This window comes from Notamacropus eugenii, chromosome 4, assembly GCF_028372415.1.
Source record: "Notamacropus eugenii isolate mMacEug1 chromosome 4, mMacEug1.pri_v2, whole genome shotgun sequence".
NCBI lineage: Eukaryota > Metazoa > Chordata > Mammalia > Diprotodontia > Macropodidae > Notamacropus > Notamacropus eugenii.
This window is the reverse complement of record NC_092875.1, coordinates 262,882,779-262,904,326: the sequence shown is the minus strand read 5'-3', so window position 1 is coordinate 262,904,326 and position 21,548 is coordinate 262,882,779. Positions and strand designations below refer to the sequence as shown.

The 21,548-nt window shown below is 37.6% G+C and overlaps 1 protein-coding gene across 1 annotated transcript in view; it reads left to right on the top strand.

The window, feature by feature from the left end:
* LOC140501200 (ethanolaminephosphotransferase 1-like) overlaps positions 1–21,548 on the top strand; it is a 182,506-nt gene that overhangs the window by 151,582 nt on the left and 9,376 nt on the right. The window contains exons 8-9 of the mRNA XM_072604541.1: positions 13,936–13,984; positions 18,861–19,041. Coding sequence (XP_072460642.1) covers positions 13,936–13,984; positions 18,861–19,041 — 230 coding nt within the window. The remainder of the gene's footprint in view (positions 1–13,935; positions 13,985–18,860; positions 19,042–21,548) is intronic.

Below are 21,548 nucleotides of genomic sequence, written 5' to 3'. Positions count from 1 at the left end.
AAATAACATGGGAAAAGAGAAGACCCAGGACAGAGTCTTGGGGAGAGGGTTAGTGATCATGACCTGGATGAAGATCCAGGAAGAGTCTGAGGAGTAGAGAACCAGGAGAGAGCAATGTGATGAAAACCTAGAGAGAAGAGAATATCAAAAGTTGAAGAAAGGTCAAGAAGAATGAGGATTGAGAAAAGGCCACTAGTTTTGGTAATTAAGAGATTCCTGGTACCTTGGGAAAGAACAGTTTCAGCGAAAAGATGTAGCTGGAAGTCTGTCTGCAGAGTTAAGAAGAGAGTGAGAGGTTTCTGATGTGGTGGCCTCAGTTGTAGATGGCTTTCTTAAGTTATTTGTCCACTAAAGGAGAAGAGATATGGGATGAAAACTAGTGGGGATGGATGGATCAAGTGAGGGTTTTTGAGGCTGGGGGGAAACATGGGGTTTGTTTGTAGGCAACAGGAACCAGCCAGTAAACAGGGAGAGACTGAAGATTAGTCAAAGAGAGAGGGTGATCAAAGGGGTAATCTATAGGAAAAGATAGAATATAATGGGAACATGTGCGTGTGTGACTTGGGGTAACTTACTTGATCTGAGTCTCAGTTTCCTCCTCTGAAAATGGGGAAAATCATATGCCTACCTTAAGAGGAATAAATTAAATAATTAATATAAAGTGCCTCATTTTAGCTCGGAGGTGAACTTTGACTCTCAAAGTCTTTATGAGTGGATTGTAACCTCTGGTATGTTTCACCAAGTTGGAAAAATTTTCAATAAGTCAGTCAGCAAGCATTTATAAGTCACTTACTATGTGTCAGGTACTGTGCTATAAGCAATAGGAATACAGTGGAAAGACAAAATCAAGCCCTGTGAACAAGGAACTCACATTATGATGAGGGAGACATCATATAAATAGATACATACAAAATATATACAGAGATAAAAGATAATAATCTCAAAGGGGAGGCATAGTAGTCTGAGAAAGTACCATTTCAGTGACAGATTTTGTCTACTGTCTGAAGTTTAGTCTAGTTTAATAGCAAGAGGCCATCATTCAAAGGTTGGCTATTGAAATAATGGACTCTTTGGTCATGATGACCTAAAGTACTGTATAAATGTGATCTGTGTTTATTCTAAGCCTTACTCACTATTTCCCTCTTCCACCCACTCTGCTTCATTCATTCAGTCTCCTTTTTTCTCCCATAACGTTTTTCTCTCTCTTTGTTTTTCAATTCCACCTTGAGAGGCTAGCTTTAATAATCTAAGCTGTATCCTAGGATACTATTTAATGACTGGAAAAATTAGCATGCTTTCCAAAGTTATTGGCTTCCTTCTAGGGAGTAGCTTTGGAATTTTCATGGCCCAGTATTATTAAATAGTTCTAAGGTCTTTGGAAGTGAGGTTATATTAAATTAAAATATTAGCATAATTTACATTGTTATTACTACTGCTAATGTTGAAATATTTTCTATTATATTGTGTACCTGGCACAGAAAACTTCTTTCTGTTTTCCATTTTTTAAAATAACTCCTTTGCCTAACTTTCGAGTGTCCTCTTTCATCTGTTGGATAGCTCAAATAGCTGAAAAAAAGATGCATGTTTTAGGTGGTTGTTTCTGGAACCTTATAAAAGATTCTAGATGCTGACTAATAGAACATTAATTTTTCATTCCAAGGGCAAGCCTAAATCCTCATTTAATTTTTATAAGAAATGATTTGCTCAGTCCTGGACATGAAAAAAATAAACACACAAAGAAACTTAGTTTCAGGTTAAATCACTTAATACTGACAAGAATTTGAGTTTGGGGGCACCAAGTAGTGTCTTATTAAATGTATTACAGGAGTGACATTCCAGTTACAAGCTGGCTTAAATATGAAATAAGCTTCTTTTCCTGGCACTATGACACTTCAGACATTTACTTAGTGACTTTTCCAGACCCTAAAATAGTGTTTCCTTTTTAGCCTGGATATCTAGCACTGTTTACTGAGTAAACAGGAGCTTTTCTGCTGTCAAGTCAGATAAGGGAAATATGACCAGATGTGTGTAAAGAAAGAATGGTCAAATTAGGATATCAGAATCAGAGGGCCTAGGAGGAACCTGGCAAAGAAAATGTCTCCACTGTGATGCTTTACCATGAGAAGTATAGGCTTCTGTCAATAAAAGATTATTCACCTTGCCTTTAGAGGTATATGGTGCCTAAAATGCCTGTCTGCCTTACCTTTAAGCCTTTTAGACCCTCCAGCTCCCTTCATTGTCTTAGCTCAAATGCTATTTTGTTCAAGAGGCCTTTTCTGATTCCCTCTTAGTGTCTTCCTCACCCCCATCTCTGTATTTTTTTGTTTGCTTACTTAAATCCTGTATTTAATCATCTGTGAACATGTTAAATCCCTTTAGGGCAGGAGCTATATCACTTTTGTTTTAATATCCTCAACATTTAGCATAATCCTGGCATAGGGACTGGACCTAATAAACATTGGTAAGCAGAATGTCCTTGATGAGGAAACTCATTCTGCCAAAACCAATTGGCATTTCCTCTGCAATTTACAGCCTTAGAGACCCTAAGTATCTAGGGCACCAAAAATGTAAAGGATGAGCGTGCCAGTGGTCACATAGTTAGGACGTGTTGCAGCTAGTGGGTAGGAATCGAACCCAGGTCTTCTTGGCTGTAGGACTAGTTCTCTTATCCCCTATATCATGCTGTCTGCCATATTGTTGATTGATGGATGGATTAATTGCAATGTGGGATTTTGACTTAGTCTTCATCCTAGAGTTCTTTGCTCTGTACACACATTCACATAGAATTATAAAGCTGGATGAGAACCTTAGATGACATATATGTGTGTGTGTGTGTGTGCATATGTATATACGTGTGTATATGTACACATATGTGTGTATGTGTGTGCATGTGTGTATTGTAGTGTAGTTCCAATGTTTTACAGATAAGGAAGTTGATATTCAGTATATTCTAAGTGATTTGCTTAAATTCACATAGGTAATCAACACTGATGTCAGAACTAGATCCTAGGTCACCCAACTGACTCCTGTGGTCTGTTCACTCTACTAGTTCCATCTGGGCCTTGACTAAATGGTCAAGTGATTGAAAAAGAAAAAAGTAATTGAAAATAATTTGTGAGGTTACCTTCATTTGCATAAACATAATAAGTACATTTTAAAAGTTACATAATAGAGACATTTTGGCTTTGGAAACTTGACTTTCATGACTTAGGAAGGCAAAGAAAGATAATAGAACCAGTTCTCATTTGCATCACTTTTTGGTTATCCTGCCCATCTGAAGTCAGAGCTAATCATTTTAATGATTTCAAATCACTCTACATATTTCTCAGCTTTTGGGCAGGGCTAAATTCATAGCAGTCATTTCATAGCAAAATGACAATTGAGTTTGTTAATAAACAAGCAAATATGTTCCCATTTATATCAGAGCTAATTATTTAGTGTTGATGATCTAGAGATTTCTCTTTTCCTCTTTCACACTAAGGAGATTGGCATGTGGACATTTTAGTGCCCTTTATCACGTATATTTTTGCTAGCTTCTTAAGGATTTGGACAAAAGAAAAGGATAAAAGAAGATGGACAGAAGGCTATGGAGGAGATATAGTCAAACTCAAATCTTTCTAATTATCTTTCTAAAGTTTGCTCAGTGCAGTAAAATTAGGTCCAACGCTAGGACTCACTCATTGTGGAATGGAGGTAATTCCAGTTTCTTGAAATCTTCTCCAGCAGACATCCTTGAGTGATGCTTTTTTGTTGTTGTTGTTAATGGCATTCCATGAAATGGTCAAAAACATGTTAGTTCTCAGCCCTGAATTTCTCCTTTCTCCTCGGGGAAAGGGAACAGAGGCTACTAAGAATCATACAGTTTACAAATATTAAATCAGTTGATATTCTCAATCCGTGCACTCACTCTAGGACTAAGGAAGAGAAGCTCTATTATGGGAACTGGAGTCATACTGACATTTAATTCATTTGCTACAAATGAAACAAAAAGAGAGAAAGAAGTTGTAACTAAATGGAATGAAGGCATACAATTTTGCCTTGGGAGATGAATAGAAGGGTTGGTTCCTACGTACCCTAAAATAGCTAGAAATGTTCATTAATTCAACAAATTCTATCAATTAAGCATTTAGTGTTTAAAGAGCACTGAGGGTTGTAGTCAAGGTCAAGTCAATAAGCATTGATTAAGCATTTATTATGTGCCAGACATTGTGCTGAACACTAGAGACACAGATACAAGCAAAAAGAAAGACAATCCCTGGTCCCAAGGTGCTTACGTTCTGATAGGGGAAGTCAACATGTAAAGTGGAACTGAAAAGCAATGGGGTAAAGATACATATGAAGGAGCACGGTAGCCAAGTCCTGAAAATGAAGGATGATCACGATGGAAGTAACCAGAGGGACTCACCAATGGAAGGAGGCTGAAAGGAATGGTGGGGAAGGGAAAAGCAGTTGAGGCATGATGGCAAAGTCTGGAGAGATATGCAAAATTTAAACACATGGTTCCTTTCTTTAGGAAGCTTACAATCCAGTAGAGGGATAGGACACAAGAACCAATTACAGTAATAAATAGTACTGCATGAAGAGTACATTAGAGCAGTATGAAACAAAATTTGGGGTGATGTCTGGAGTGGTAATGAAATCATTTCTGAGAAGAAGATGGCTTCATGGAATATGAGTCATTTTAGTTGGGCTTTCATGGGATGAATGAATAAATGAAAAGCATTTACTATGTGTAAAGTGTTGGAGATAGAAATAGGAAATAGGAAAGTAAGACAGTCCCTGCTTTCAAGGGGTTAACTTTCTAATGGAGAGTGACACAGCACATATAGGAAGATTCAGTTGCAGGACAGATGGAAAAGTCTGGTGTTCCTTAGGGTACAGATGGGAAGAGGTGGAAAAGAAGAAAAAAGACATTCTAGATATAGAGAACAGTATGATCAAATGAGGTGTTTTTAAGGATGGGGAAGACGTGTGTTTGAAGGCAGCAGGAAAAGAGCCAGTAGGTTGTGTTTGTACTTTGTTGCCAAAGACCATGCCGTCAGAGAAATGATGACATGACTGGCACTTGACTTTGTTTTGAGTGAGGGAGGGTTGTGCAGGTCACCAGCCTCACTTCTCCTCCAGGGCCATCTGAGTCCAGTGACCAGATATTCATGAGGATGATTGGAGATGACCCAGGATGCACTGGGAGAGAACAGTGAGTGTAGTAATGGTAGGGTCAGTCTTCTGAGAAGACAGGAGAGGATGGGATCAAGGGTTCACGTAGAGGGTTTGGTCTTGACAAGGAAAAGGACAATCTTTTCATGTGAGAGCAGATTAAATGAGAACATAGTGAGGTAATATGACTGAATAAGAGGAGGAGAAGGAAGAGATCTTGGTAAATCAATGCAATTTTTTTCTTCATATGATGCAAGGCTCTGTATTGATAATGCATTTTTGCTTATTGTTAATGTAATTTTGCTTCTTAATGGGAAGATCTTTCCCATCTATTAATAGTCCCATGTGACCTACTTAAGTCACATGGAAGCCTGAGTCACATGAGTCGAGTCACATGGAATAGAAAGGGGTGGAGCAGGAAGGGTGGAACAGGAAGTGACTGAGCTAGAGCTGAGCTGAGAGAAAATTTTATCAGAACAGTCAGAACTGAGGGAGAGAGAGAAAAGCAGGCATGTGTGAGTGAGAGAGCTTGTTTGTGATTTCTTTAAGGGAGCTGGTTTGTGGGAAGCCTAGAAGGCGAAGGCTTGGGGGATGGTGTTGCCCTCTGCATTGTTATTGCGTACAGATTTCTTTGTTGCTTTGTTACTTGTTGGCTTTCTAGTGTATGAATAAATGTTTTCGTTCTGTCTTCCATGTGGACACTCTGTTGTATTTCATGATTCAGAGTTGCGCTGGCATATTCATGACCAATGTAGGTGCTATGAATATCGCATTGGCACTACAGGTTCTCAGTTGAGAGGATGAGGGGGAGGAGGGCTGGGGATCTTTGAGGAAAGACAGGATGGTTTGGAATGGCCACTGGGGAGAGTGGGACAGCAACTCATTTAGGAAAGAATGGGTTAAATTATTTGCCCCTGGTCATACAACCATTATGATGTCGAAGGCAAGACTTGAACCCAGGTCTTCCTGACTCCAAGGCCAGTACTCTAGAACTCTTCTGGAAGCTATCACTCTCTTAATGTAGTTCAACATACTGTTAGCTTTTTTGGCTGCCATATTGACCCTGTAGTCCACTAAAACCTTCAGTTTTTTTCAAGCTATCTGACCATTTATTCACCAATAATCTATTCTATTGAATATTTTATAATGATATGGATGAAGGCACAGATAACATTTAAATAAAATCTGCACATGATTCAAGACTAGGACAGATAGCAAACATGACCGAATTGAAAAAAAAACTTGTGAGGCTGGAGATTGGGTTAAATCTAATACGAGGAAATTCAGTAGGGAAAAATGTCAAGTCTCACGAGTTTAAAAAATCAACCTCATCACAACAAATGAGGGGAAGCATGACAGTCCTGGCTTTGCCTGGTCTATAGTGAGCTCTTAGAAATCTTTACTGAATTTTTCAAAATTGAATTCAAAAGGACTCTCCTTTACACTTGACATCAAATCTTATCATGTTATTACAGTTACTATAAGCAGTAGAACTGTGTTCCATCCTGGAAGTTGTAACAATAATTTAGTAAATTCTTTCTAAATATTGAAGATATTAGAAAACTGTTTTAACCTAAATTATGTGGATTGGTTGCTAAGATACTCCACATTTGGTAGAATTTTAATTCCTTGCAGTCAACTCTTTCATCAGTAACACCAACATTCCTTTTTGGTAAAGTCTATACATCCCTCAGCGGGGGTTTATTTCCACTTAGATAACTCAATTTAAAACACCAGATGATTACCTGGAAAACAGAATGCCCCTGCAGCTTTGGGTATGCAATCCAACAGCCTAAACTTGTCCCTTTCCCTCTTGAATCTAATATTTCTTTGTCTTTGTGCCTTCAGACCAACTTCTCTTTTCATAATAGTTTTGAAGGGTGGCCCAGCTTTCAAAGGGATAATATTTTTGTTCCTTACTGGTTTCATTTGTAGTATTATTGAATTATCTCTGATTTATTCCTTAATTGTGATTTTTCAAGTACTGAACAAAATCCTATCACTGACAGACAACATTTAAATGTTAGTGATTCACTCTCTTAACTATACACAAAGAAATAATGGGGGAAAAAATTAGTTGTTGACATTAGCCCAAGGCAAAAATGAGTCCAGGCAACCCTTTTGCATTCAGAAGTCACCGAACTCTCTCCTCCTCTTCACCTGCCTGGGGGTTTTGGTCGTGTGGTTCTATTTTGAATGTGGAGGGTATGGAATTGGGTTTTTCTATGGTGACCGTAAATACCCTATGACCACTATCCCTCCTCCTTTAATACAGTGCTTGAGGCCAAACTGCTAAAAGTCAGTGGCTAATTGTATCAGTCACCAAAATGTGAACTTGTTTGAGCAGCTAATCTGGAATGGTTATCCAAAATCTCCACTATTTAGACAAAATTTACCAAATAATTGGATTGACCTTCCCCATTGTCTTTGATAACTCAGCACAGTTAGGTGGTGCCGTGGGTAGAATTCTGGACCTGTAGTCAGGAAGACCTGGGTCTGAATCTGGACTCGGACATTTTAATAGCTCTGTGGCCCTGGGCAAATTACTTAATCTGTTTGCCTCAGTTTCTTCATCTGTACAATGGAACCTCCCAGACTTGTTGTGAAGATCAAGTAAGGTAATAATTGTAAAATGCTTAGTGTAGTGCCTAGCACATAGTAAGCACTCTATAAACGTTATCTATCATTATTATTATTTACTTATTATTATTATTATGGCAGCTAGGTGGGCAGAGGATGGAGCACTGCACCTTGAATCAGGAAGACTCATTTTCCTGAGTTCAGACTGGGCCTTAAACACTTATTAGCTATATGGCCTTGGGTAAGTCATTTAACCCTGTTTGCCTCAGTTTCCTCACCTGTCAAATGAACTGGAGAAGGAAATGTCAAACAGCTCCAGTATCCTTATAAGAAAACCTTAAAGACATGACTGAAAATGACTAAACGAAAACAACAGATTATTATCATTGTCAATTTACAATGCTGAATACTATAGATTCTAGCATTTCCATTTTTATGTATTAGCTTACCCATACAAATGGCATAATTGCTATATTTTCTCATTGAACCAGAAAGAGAGCTTAGAGGTCATCTAGACCAGTACCATCATTTTATAGATGAGGATACTGGGGCCCCAGAGTGGTTAAGTGACTTGCTTAGAGTCACACAGCTAGTAAGTAGAAGAGTCAATAATTTAACTCAGGTCCTCTGATTCCAAATCCAGTGCCCTTTCCTCTTTACCAAGATGCCTCCCATGTATGAATTTCTTCCCTCCAGTTTTGAGGAAAAAATAAGCTTTTTCTTCCCATTTCCATAATTTCTGACTGGTGGACTGTTGTGCTTGATAATGGTAGGTAAAATTCCTCTGAAAACGTGTAACAGTTGATACCACGTGAATGATCCTGTTTGCTCAAAGAAAATGCTCTTTGGCCTTGTTTAAGCTTTTACAAGAGGGCTTTATATATATAATACATATATATGTATATATATGCCAGACTTCCATGTCTAGTGATCTTCGATCCCCCTAAGTTCACCTGTGTAGACAGTGGTAACAAGGATATCTATCCACATTGTTCTTTTGATATATAATCGCACTCTCATTTTAGCAGTAAAATGACTGCTGAAAGGATAATAATAATTTACACTAATAAAGCACTTTAAAATTTACAAGGCACTTTATTCACAACAACATTGAGATTTAGGTAGTCATATTTTAATACAATTAAGTTGTTATTCCTGTTTTACAGAGTAGGAAACAGAGCTTCAGAGAGGGTCATGACTTTCCCAGGATCACACAGCTAATGTGTATTGGAACCCAAGCCTCCTGATTCCAAGTCAACCACTGTTTCCATCATAGTACTCCATGCCATCTCTTTACAGGAAAGAATACCCAAAGTCTTTTATATCGAGTACTTCTATTTCCAGAACACTCCTTGAGATCTAGGAGCATTTTCAGGCTATCTCTCTAGGTCTTTAACAAAAGAACATTGGATTTTTCACTAGAAAGACACCCATGAATTTTTAAAGCGTGGAATTGGAGGCAGTAGAATGCCCTGATAACCTTCTCATTGGTCCTTCCCCAAGATCCATCTCCTTAGCAACACCAAGTACCATTTGCAAAGCCCCGTAGCCGTGATCTTCTCTGCATTTGCTCATTCTTTTATTAACTCTATTAATGACCATTTATTAATTAAGCCTATCATGCTAAGCACTGGAAATAAAAAGAAAGGTAAAAGACAGTCCCTCATTAGTTATATACCTGTAGAAATAAATAGCTATTTGGACAAAGTGATCATCAATTAAGAACCTTAAAATAGTTTTCAGGGCATCGGTCAAGAAAATGTACGAAGCATCCATGATTTGTCGAAACTATCCTAGACACTCAAGAGGGGTAGAGATTAGAGGTAAAAGTCATGATTCGAGATCTTTAAGAATTTACATTTTAGTTGGAGATACACAATATACAAACAAGATACAAGGTGGAACTCATTTTGGTTGTGCACACATATTTGAACAACGTGGAATGGAGTGGTCAAAGGAGGAGGGTTATTCTAAAGTTTGGAAATGAATGTGATGAAAAAAGCAAAGGCATCAGTGAAACTAAATTAAAATTCTGCAGGAGTTCCAATGAGAGACCCTGAGGCTATGCTTGAGGCTCTGTACTCTCTTCTTTGACTGGTGCCAAATATGGAAAATGCAGGGAAGACACAGGTATATATGTAGCAGGAGGCCACAGTCGTAAGGGCCACGTTATTTTGTATTGTTCCTTTTTCTAGCTGTCACTGCTTCTAGTGGCTTGGAAAATTATGGCTTATTTTTGGTTTCCTCCCTTTTCTCTTTTGGTTGACTTTTGTGTGTGTGTATGTTTTTAAAGTTGGTTTTCTTTTGCTACTTTATTCCTTGTGTTTTTTAAGTTGGTTTTCTTTTATTTCTTTTTCCCCCCCGGAAAATTCAAGCATCATTGGAGCAAAGCAATTTATCAGAGGAAAAAATGTCTGTCTGTCTGTTTGTCTCTCTCTCTTTGGGTAGTGGGAGGGGAAGTCCTTTGATGGTATTTGATCCATGAGCTTCAGTTGAAAATGGAAAAGATCCTTTTTTGCTGGGAAAATATAAGAGAGAGACTCAGCAATGGTAGAAGAGCATGTTGCAGAAGAGGTCTGGAAAGCTTATCAAGATTCTATATGATCATAATTAATGGCTAGAATTTATATAATGCCTTAAGGTTTGCAAAGTGCTTTACAAATACGATCTCATTTTATTGTTATGGCAACTTTGGTAGGTATTAATTTATCCCCATTTTACAGATGGGGACACTGAGGCTAAGTGACTTGCCCAGAGTCACCGAGCTAATAAACTTCTAAAGCCAGATTTGAACTTAGGTCTTCCTGACTCCAGGTCCAGTGTCTTCTCCATCGAGCTACCTATTCTTATGAAATCCACAGAATTCTGGGAGGCACTTAAGGGCTTAAAATCAGAGATCCTTAGGTACAGCTCTCCCATCTTGGAATAAGAATTTTACAGCGTGCAGACTTTCTATTCATTGTTGTTTGTGGTCAGTGGGTAATTGCTAACTAAACTGATGCTTCAAAGAAATAACCAACTGTTGCATTTAATAACTTTTGAATTCTACTCTGAGATGTTTCATGCTTTTCTTTGTTGGCTTTTTGATCTAAAGTCTCAATCTTTTCAGAACTGCAGCAGGAAATTTAGATTTAACCTCAAAAGTCAGTGTTTTGTCTTGTGTCTCCTCTAATCTAATGCAGATGTTAGAATGACTATATTTTACTTGAGATTTTATTGAACTTCTGTCTCAATACCCCCTCCTTTTAATAGAAAACATAGCTTAGCTGCAATGCTCATTAACTCGGAAAAGCCAGCAAGCAGTAATTTTGAGAATGTATACAAGTAGAAAAGAAAAGATTTAGGTTCCCTCTTTGGATTGCCTCATTATTTTAGGGAAAGTTTTTCCATTTCAGAAAAAAAGAAAGGGAAAAGTGGATAAAGTAAGTATGTCGACAAAGGAATCCACGTCAAAAACTGAGAACATCGTACTGCCTAAATACGGATTGTGTGAAGACTTCCCTTGGGCAACCTGTGGTAGAGCCAGTAGGGGATGGAGGTGCAATTGCTTCTAGTATAATTCTTTCCACATTCATGATACTTCTGCTTTCCATTTTTTTCCTTTTCACTAAGTTGTCCCAAATGATAAAGTATCATATGAAGCAGATTAAAAATAGGTTCTTATCTACCCTATGTAAATCACTTTATTATTTCGGGAAATCTCTAATTTCCATCACTTCATCTTCACAACACAAATTTGATGGATAGCGTCAATCCTGTCAGTTGAACAGGAAATTACTGAATATTACACCTAATGAAGCCCAGTTCCTAAGGGCAAAGTGCTGTCCAGAAGATTTGGAATGAAATGCCAACATAGAACAAAGCAAGCTGGACTTTTTAATCCAATGCAAATTCATTTAATAGGCAATTTAATATGCAGTGGCATACATGTACAACTCAGCTGAATTTGGATTTCCCTCATTAACCAGCGTAGACCCCAAAGAGGATACAATTGTCAGTACATTCTCCAACTTTACAAGGCAAAGACATTTTTAACCTGTTGATTAATGATGTTATTTCTCGTCTGGGAAGATATGAAACATAAATGTGGCCATTATTTTTAGAGAAATTTAAAGCAATGTGGCAAAGGAGAAAGAACTATGGATCTCTATCAAAACATCCAGGTTCGAACTAATTCACTGTATGATATTGGGTAATTCAATTGGCCTTTTTGACTCTCAGTTTCCTCATTTATTAAATTAGGGGATGGAAGTAAATAATGGCTAAAGTCCTTTCCACCTCCAGAATTATATTGACTTGGTTTCAGATTTTCCTATTTGCTTCTCTTGATGCAGAAAACCAGCCTAATATCAGTCTTTTTTGAATTAATTATTTTTTTGAATTTATTATTTTTCTGTCCTGATCACAGAATAATGGACTGGTTTCTGAACTGTTGATCCTGTGGAGTGACTGCTTCATTATTCTGAACTTCTGATCCTCCTATGTAAAATAGGGATAATATTTTTATTACCAGTGTTACCTATTTGTAGATGATACAGTCCTGGATTACATCAAACCTTAAATGGCACAAGGCTTGTTCAATATGATCCCTAATTACTCAAAAGAGCTCAGCCTAACGGTCCATGCAGGGAAAGCTAAATGTATGAAAAATATTTATTGGCCAGTCTGTGATGTGCACTTGGAAGGCAAGTCCATCTAATTAGTCCATCACTACATAGGCAGATGGACAGTGAGTTGAGCCCAGAATTAAATAAGAGGAAGAGAGTGGGCGATTACACTTGGGAAATTATGCAGTTTTTTCAATGCTCCCAAGCTGCTTCCTGGCACAAAAGCCTATCTTTTTAATTTTTTAAATAAACACAAGTATTCTCTGGGTGATGCTACATGTCTGCTAATCTTGAAACATGACACACAATCCTTGAACTATCAATAGCATGACTGACCCTTAGGTCAGTGGCATAAGAAGGTTGCAGTATATTTCCCATGATGGGTTTTTTTTTTTTTTTTGGTTGTTGTTCAGTTGTTTCAGTCGTGGCCAACTCTCTGTGACCTCATTTGGGATTTTCTTGGCAAAGATACTGGAATGGTTCGCCTTTTCTTTCTCTAGCTCATTTTACAGATGAAGAAATGAAGCAAGCAGGGTTAAATGACTTGCCCAGGTCACACAGCTAGTAAGTGTCTGAGGCTGGATTTGAATGCAGGTCCCCCTCACTCTATTCACTCTGTCATCCTTCCCATGATGACCTAATGTAAGTAACACTCCATTGAGGAAGTATGATCTGAATAGGAGGTGGCAGCTTACTAAGAATGAAGGATAATAGACAGCCATGGAATGTTAAAAGATCTCAAGGAAGGTCTCTGGTCTATTGGGTAAAATCCCTGGTGGAGAATGTATGAAGGAAAATGAAAAGCTGTGGCTAGGTCAGGATGGAAAGAGATTTCACATGAATGAGAGCTCAGATCTTTTGAAGTAGACCTAGCCCAAAGTATTGGATTAATATGAATTTCATAACGTTGGTTATGTTCAGAACAAGTTTGCAGATCTTATCCATCATTTGGCAGTTGGTCTGCTGTCAGCAGACACTGTTGTCTTGTGTTTACATAAATTTGGCCATCATTCACAGAGGCAGCTAAGTGGCAAGGTAGATAGAGTGCTGGGCTTAAGTCAGGAAGACCTGAGTTCAAATCCTTCCTCAAGTATTTATTAGCTGTGTGGCACTTGGCAAGTCATGATCTTAACTTTAGCTTTCTCAATAATAGAGCTACCTCACAAGGTTGTTGTAAGAACCGAATGAGCTAAGACTTGTAAAGCACTTTGTAAAAATGCTAGCTCTTTATTATTGTTGTTTGGAATCAATTCAGCATTCAGAATCATCCTCAACTTGGGTGAATGCAAAATCTTGACAACAATGTGTTCTTGTTTGGGGAAATTTCAACTCTTGACATGAGTTTATTGAAAGGAAAAGGGGGCAACTAATTAAAAATCATTGCACCCAAAACATTTGTTCCATGTCACCATTTCCAAAGCTGCTTCACTTGAGCCATTCATGAAGCTGGCAGTGGAAGTAGGATTGAAGCCCCCTTGAATTTCCTCATCAGATAGCAGAGTATTTTCATTATTATCACTGAACTACAGGCTTGTTCTCATGGCAGTTTAATAATAAATGACCATTCATAAATCTTCTGTCTGTTTTCCAGGCTGCAGCGTTTTCCTTTCTCTCCCACAGACGTTGTACAACATCTACACGTAAGTGTGCTTTTCAAGTTAAAAGATAGTAGGCACTCAGATAAAAACAATAAGCTTACGTCTAGATTGATATCCTAAACAAATCGAGTGCATTACATGTGGAGCTTGAGTGTTCAGAGAATATTTATTTAACTGAATTCTGGCCTTTTGTGTGGTAGATTTGGATATTCATTGCAGCAGATTTGGACATTTATCCATGGATGTTCTCCTGGTGTCAAAATATTCAGTTCTTTGACATGAGAACTTCGTTTTGATTGGGGTGGGTAGTCCATCACGAGAGATCATATGGTATAAGTGGGAGCGATGTGAAATTTGGAGTTGGGAGAGACCTGGGTTTGAATACTGCCTCTTTATCAGTCAGACATATGGTGATGGACAAGTCATTTACCCTCTGAGTCCTACTTTCCTCATCTGTTAAATGGGGGTATAGCAATGGCTGTGATATCTCTCTTGTAGGACTCTTGTGAGGATCTGTGAAGAAAATGTTTGTAATGCACTTTGCAAACCTTAAAATGCTATATAATGTTGCTTATCATTTTCATATTTGCTCCTTATATTTCAGACAAAGCTAGATGTCATCAAACTTATTCCTTATTTTTTAATGTCTACACGTATATTTGTAAAAATGAATCTGTTAAAATCACTAATAAATAGAATTGTTTTATCTAGTGCTTCAAAATATTCCACTTGTTTTTCCAGGTTAACATGGTACAAACTTAACAGTTTATTTGTGTGTGTGTGTGTGTGTGTGTGTGTGTGTGTGTGTGTGTGTGTGTGTGGTTGTTTTCCATGCTTTATTTCTGTTGTTGAATGCCTATATTTTAGTACATATGGAGCGCTTTAAAATTCAGACAAAATAGAAATCCTCCTAGATACTTTGAAATGTGCATCTCATGAAACTGCAGACAGGCTTCGCACTCTCAAGCAATACTACATCTCAGGAATTGAGAAGTAAGGATGACTTCAAGCTCATTTTTCTTCCCCACAAACATATTGGGACTTAGACATCTAAATTGAGTGCTATTCCTCAGAAGCTAAACACTTATTCCTAGAAATGTGACCATTGCTTCAAAAATTTATGGAATTGCCTTTTTTGCCTCTTTGAAATTTGTGGATTTGAGCTTTGAAAGCAATACAAAAGTTTAGAAAGGTTATTATGTTTCAGTTGTGTCCCACTCTTTGTGACCCTATTTGGGGTTTTCTTGGCAAAGATACTAAAGTGGTTTGCCATTTCCTTCTCTGGCTCATCTTAGAGATGAGGAAAATGAGGTAAATAGGGTTAAATCACTTGCTCTGGGTCACACAATTAGTAAGTCTCTGAGACTGGATTTGAACTCAGGTCTTCCTGACTCCAGGTTGGCCATTCTATTTATTGTATCACTTAGCTGCCCCAGCACAAGTTACTCAGATGAATAAGACGGATAATCTGAAGCTCAGTAATACTGCTGTGGGTAAAATATGACTTGTGATTTTAAAATAATGAAGCTAATGTGTGTCAGCACATATATTTTTGTGGGGAGGTGTAAACTGATGGGCAAATTCAGGAGGAGGAGCCAAGATTGAGGAGTAGCCTACCTCCCCACCAGAACTCCTCCATAAAAATCTAGAAAATGCACAGGAATGAATCCTGTTTTGGAATTCCAAGAAAAGAAATCATAGTGGGTCATCTTTCCAGCCTAAATTGGCATAGCAGAAACAGACAGATCTATGGTAACTGGAGACAGAGTCTAGCCAGAAGAATGCTGCACAGACTATTCGTGTGTAGCTCCTAAAAGATAACCCAAAATGTGAACCACTGAGGAAGAGTTCTCAGATCCACACAAAGGGACCCAACTTTGTGCCGGATGAAAGAAAAGGTTCCAGCTAGTGGTTCTGTTACTCATTGTCCAGTTCTGAGTCACATATCCAGGATAAATTGAGGAGAACACCTGTGCCTATGGTTGGTGTTTCAGTAAGTAGAAGTCCCAGATCCTAGGCTGGGTACTGAGCAAGAAGCAAGTTCAGATACAAGCAGCCACTGTGTTACTCTGTCCCCAAAACCAGATCAGGGTCTCAGTTTTATTCCCCAGCTAAGTCTGAAACCTGCAGGGGAATAACCAGGGCAGGAATCTCAGACCAAAGTACCTGCTAACAACTAATTACAGGTAGGTCACTCTGAACCATCAGAGCTTTCCAGTTGGCTCATGTTAACTGGAACCAGCAGGAGGCTACAAGTAAATACTAAGTGCCTGCGATGTGCCACACACGGTGCTAAATTCTGGAGATACAAAAAAAGGCAAAACACTGTTTCTGCATTTGAGGAGCTCATAGTTCACTAGAACTGCACCCGAAGCAGGTCTACAGGTGTATTGCTCAGACCCCAACCCAGAGCAGGAACTCGAACTGAGATGAGGAGGGCTGTGATCAGATTTTGCCCTACTTTGGGAAGAGTGAAAGCTTGTAAGCCCTCAGCCTGAGCTGTCTCTGAGATCCTGGAATAACACAACATTCATACCCTCAGAAAAGCCAAACGAGGACCCAAGACGTCACAAGCTAAGTCCAGACATTCCCTTCAAAAGTTAGCAGAGCCTGTTTCTAACATAAAGTCTGCCTGAAGTCAGGAAGTAGGGTGGAAGAATGAGCATACAAAAAAGAATGTAGGAAAAAACCACACTTTTAACAGGATACAGCACCCATTCCTTTTAAAAACACTAGAAAACATAGGAATGAATGAATCCTTAATATGATTACATAAATCTGGGTCTCCCATGGCACCCTAGGCCATCTCCAGTTGTTCTGATCAATATCTGGCCAGTGGACCCAGGTGGCTCTGGAGGAGAAAGTGAGGCTGGTGACTTTGCATTACCCTCTCTCATTCAAAACAAATTCAATTGCAAATCATGTCATCATCTCCCTTCTCCTCTTTGAGAACAAAGGACAAACCAAAACCACAACATAAATCTATCTAAAACCAAAATCAAGCACATTTGTAATAATGGGAATAAACAAGAGGCTTTCCCAATAAAATCAGGAATAAAGCAAGGATGGCCATTATCACCATTATTATTCAAAATAGTACTAGAAATGCTAGCTGTAGTAATAAGACGAGAAAGACGAATTGAAGGAATGAGCATACGCAAATAGACAAAATTACTACTTTTTCCTTGCAGATAATATAATGGTGTAGAGAACCCAAGAGAATCAACTAAAAAACTAATTGAAACAGGTAATAATTTTAGCAGGCTTGCAGGATATAAAATAAAACCACATAAATCACCAGTATTTCTATATATTGCCAACAGAATCCAGCAGGAAGAGATAGAAAGACAAATTTCATTATAACTGCAAAAAGTATAAAATACTTGGAAGTCCACCTGCCAAGATACATAGTAACTATAGGAATATTTTATAAAATACTCTGAACAAATAAAGACAGATTAAAATAATTGAAGAAGCATTAGTTGCTCATGGGTAGGCTGAACAAATATAATAAAAAATTATAGTTCTACTTAAATTTATTTACTTATTCTGTGCTATTACAAACTACCAGAGGATCAGAGTAAAAAAATGAGAACAAAATTCATGTGGAATAAAAAAGTTTAAGAATCTCGAAGGGAAATAATAAAAATAGTGAGAAGGAAGGGGACGTAGCACTACCAGATTTCAAACTATGCTACAAAGCAATAATTATCAAAAGAATGTGAAAGAAATTGAACAAGTTGTAGTATATGACTGTGATGGAATAGTACTGTGCTATAAGAAACGATGAGCTCAATGATCTTAGAAAAACAGGGAAAGATTTGCACAAAATAATGAAGAGTGAAATGATTTTAAGATCACTTTAAGAATCACTTTGAGTGAATAACTCATTTTAACGATTATAAATACTTCAATTAACTATAAAGGACATATGAAGAAAGATGCTATCTGCATCCAGGGAAAGAACTGATTAATAGAAGTGGGTATAGAATAATTTTACATATATGTATACACACACACATATACACCCAGACACCTATTTGTGGGTAATAGGAGCCATCACTGGGGGGATGGGGGGAAGAAAAAAAAGGAGAAAAAGAAAAAGAATTATGATGTGTACATTATATATGTATATATGATATATATAAATTTATTATATATATGTGAACAGGACAAGTTGTACATAACAGATTTTCGGTTTCATGTGTAATCATTTTTCTGTTATTCCTTGTTTTATCTCCTAAATTACAAATAAAATAAATAAGAATGAAAAAAAGAATTTGGTACTGATTAAAAAATAAAAAGGTTGATCAATGAAGCCGATTAGGTACACAATATAGAGAAGCAAGGAAGTATAATTCGATAAATCCAAAGATCTTAGACGCTGGCATAAGAACCCATACTATCTGACCAAAAACTGTTAGAAAACTAAAAAGCATTCTAGCAGAAACCAGGAATAGACCAATGCCTCACATTGTGTACCAAGATAAGCTCAAAATGGGTACATGACTTAGACATAAAGGACTGACATCACCCAACTGGTTAATTAGTAACACTTTGGGCAAGTCAGCTTCTCTGGATCTCAGTTTCCTCATTTGTAAAACAGGGTATTGAACTAAATATTCTTTATGGTGTCTTCCAACTCAAAGTTCTATGATTATATATTTTTCTGTGTTGTATTCTAATTACTTATATTTGGTGATCCATATGTGACATACATAAAACTTCCCTATTAAAAAGAATACTTGATTAACCTTGTTTTTCAAATGAGGTTCGGAGAGTTTACATGACTTATGAAGAGTCAAGCTCATTAGTATCAGAGCCCAGAATTCACATCTCCTCATGCTCAGTCTAATTTTCTACCTCTCGGCTTATTCTGTGATGTTAAAATGAGCATTTTCATTTTTCTGTGTTGTAGGGCATACCAGAAGAAAACACTAAAGAAGGATTCTTTGTATGAAGCTTTGCTGCCTTTGGTGTCTCCTGCCCTCCTCTTTTTCCTCCTGACTGTTTGGGTGGCTTTATCTCCATGTAATATCTTAATCAAACAACCTAGATTATTTTTATTTATGGTTGGTGTCACCTTCTCCAGTGTTGCTGTAAGTATCCAAAAGATTTACACTTGTGTAGTTGGGTGAGAGAAGACTCATCCCTAATGACTTTTACAGTTCTCTAACCAGTCTTACTTTTAGCTAAATGGGGTACTGTGTGCCTTAGGCATTAGACAGCTATGATCTTTTTGAAATGGCATCAATTCAGGTCCTTCCTGGAGAAAGAGGGATGGATTAGGTTAGACCTTCTGGATTTTCCTGTCAACCTTAGTGATTTCGCTTAAGTAGTAAAATAATACTAACTAACATTTGTGGAGCACTTACTATGTACTAGATTACAACTATCATCTCATTTAATGGTGCTATGTAATATCCCCATTTTACAAATGAGGAAACTGAGGCAAACAGATTAAATTACTTGCTCAGGGTCACAGTGTCTGATGCTGGATTGAACTCAGATCTTCCATAGCATACTATGTGACCCTGGGCAAGTTACTTAACCCTGTTTACTTCAGTTTTCTCATTTGTAAAATTTTCTGAAGAGGGAAATGGCAAACTATTCCAGTATCTTTGCCAAGAAAACCCCAAATGGGGTCACAAAGAGTCAGACATGACTGAAAAATGACTGACCAACAATCAGATTCCTGACTCCAGGCCTGGTGCTCTATCCACTGATCTATTTTGCTGCCCCAAAAGCAGACTGGTGTCCCTTATGAAGATTCTTAGTCCTAAGGTGCTCAGATGCTGAATCTAAAACAAATGGCTCCTTTTGTGCCATGTTGACATGATTCAGTGTAGAAGGTTTAGTGGGACAGACTCTGAATTTGGTAACACTGATGTAATGGCTTATTACTTTAAAATGGTTGTCAGTCAGCAAGCATTTATTGTTTTCTATGTGCCAAGTACTGGGAATACAGAGAAAAGCAAGAAACACGGTCCCTGCTTTCAAGAAGCTCACATTATGATTGGAAAAGACAATATAGGTAAATCATGATATGCATGGAGTCGGTGGATGGAGTGGTGTGTGTGAGGAACAGCAAGCTGGCTGGTATAGCTGCTTAAAGAGTATGTGGAGAAAAGTCAAGTGCTAGCAAAATGGCAAGCTTTCCTTGAATTTTCTTTTGCCTGACTTACATAAGTGCCAAGGGCATCTTTGCTGGAGAAAGTAATCTAGAAGTTTTCATTTAACAATTGTTAACCATTTTATTTTTAATAATTTATTTAATAAATTTTAAGTATTTATTATCAATTTATTTAATGTTATTTAATTTATTATTATTTAATAATAATTTTCTTTTGGACTTTGATTTCATCATAGGAAGTTCTCAATGGGGAAGTCCCTCTCCCAAGCTCTATGCTTTATCATCATTGAAAAAAGAAAATATACCTTGATTTATATGAAAAGGAACTGTGGTGTTATTGGGGGAAATATTGATTTGGCATTATTTTCCATAAGAAGTAATGTTTGCAGTTATGAATTTCCTGATCTCTGGATCTTCACCTCTACTTCAAAATGGAAATCACACAGTGGGGCAAAGGATCAGGTCCTTGGTTTTTAATGCTTCATTCCCCCATATTTTTTGGAATTTATAGTGGCTGTCAAATTCCCAACAGATTCTAGAGAGAAACAGGAGGATGTGTGACTCTCCTACTTCTTTCTACCCTGTTCAATGAAACTGTTGTTGAATGAGTGAAATTGTAAATCTTTTAGAAGGAAACAGGAGATGTTGTAGTAATGGAAAAATTGGAGAAAAGGTAGGGAAATTTGGTCTCTTACAACTTTTAGCTTGGAAAGTTAGAGATCTATGAATACCTCACTGCCTACTATGAATTTTAATATGCAGTCAACCCCCAACTTTCTCGGGGGTTATGTTCCTAGAAAACATGTAGAGAAGTAAAAAATACAAATGTTGATATATCAGTCCTATGGGAAATAGGGGGTTAGGTTCCCATGACCACCCAAAACAGCACTAAAGATTGCTGAAAATATACTTTTCTTCATATAATATGCACTTTTCCTAACACATAAAGAAGTACACAAAATAAAATTAGTAACATGCAAAACATTTTTTCTTGTTACTAATTCTCTAGAATTCTGTGACCTTTTGTGCTAACATCTCAATTAAAAAAACATTGATTATGACACGTTTCATAACACATGAAATCTACAGTACCATAAATACTGTATAGCAAGTAAAATTCTTAAAACTAGAACACTTTTAACCTGAATCTTACCTTCCACTATGTCAGAGGGCAAGATGAGGGTGTTGTACTGTATAATACACTGCTGTAAACCTTTTTACCTTGGCCACCCTTTGAAAATCAAGAAAGAGGTTGTAGGGACTTCGGTCATTGCTCTAATAAGACACTAAGACTAGTGAGTTCTCACCATCACCTCGGACACTAAATCCTTCACAGCTAGTGCCTGGTCATGAAGACGGTGAAGAATGCACCAGCTTAAAATAATCCATCAGTGATATCTGCTTCATGGCCTGTATGAGATCCTTAAGGGTCTTGGAGTATGGGGGCATAATAGAGGTGACTTGACATTTAAC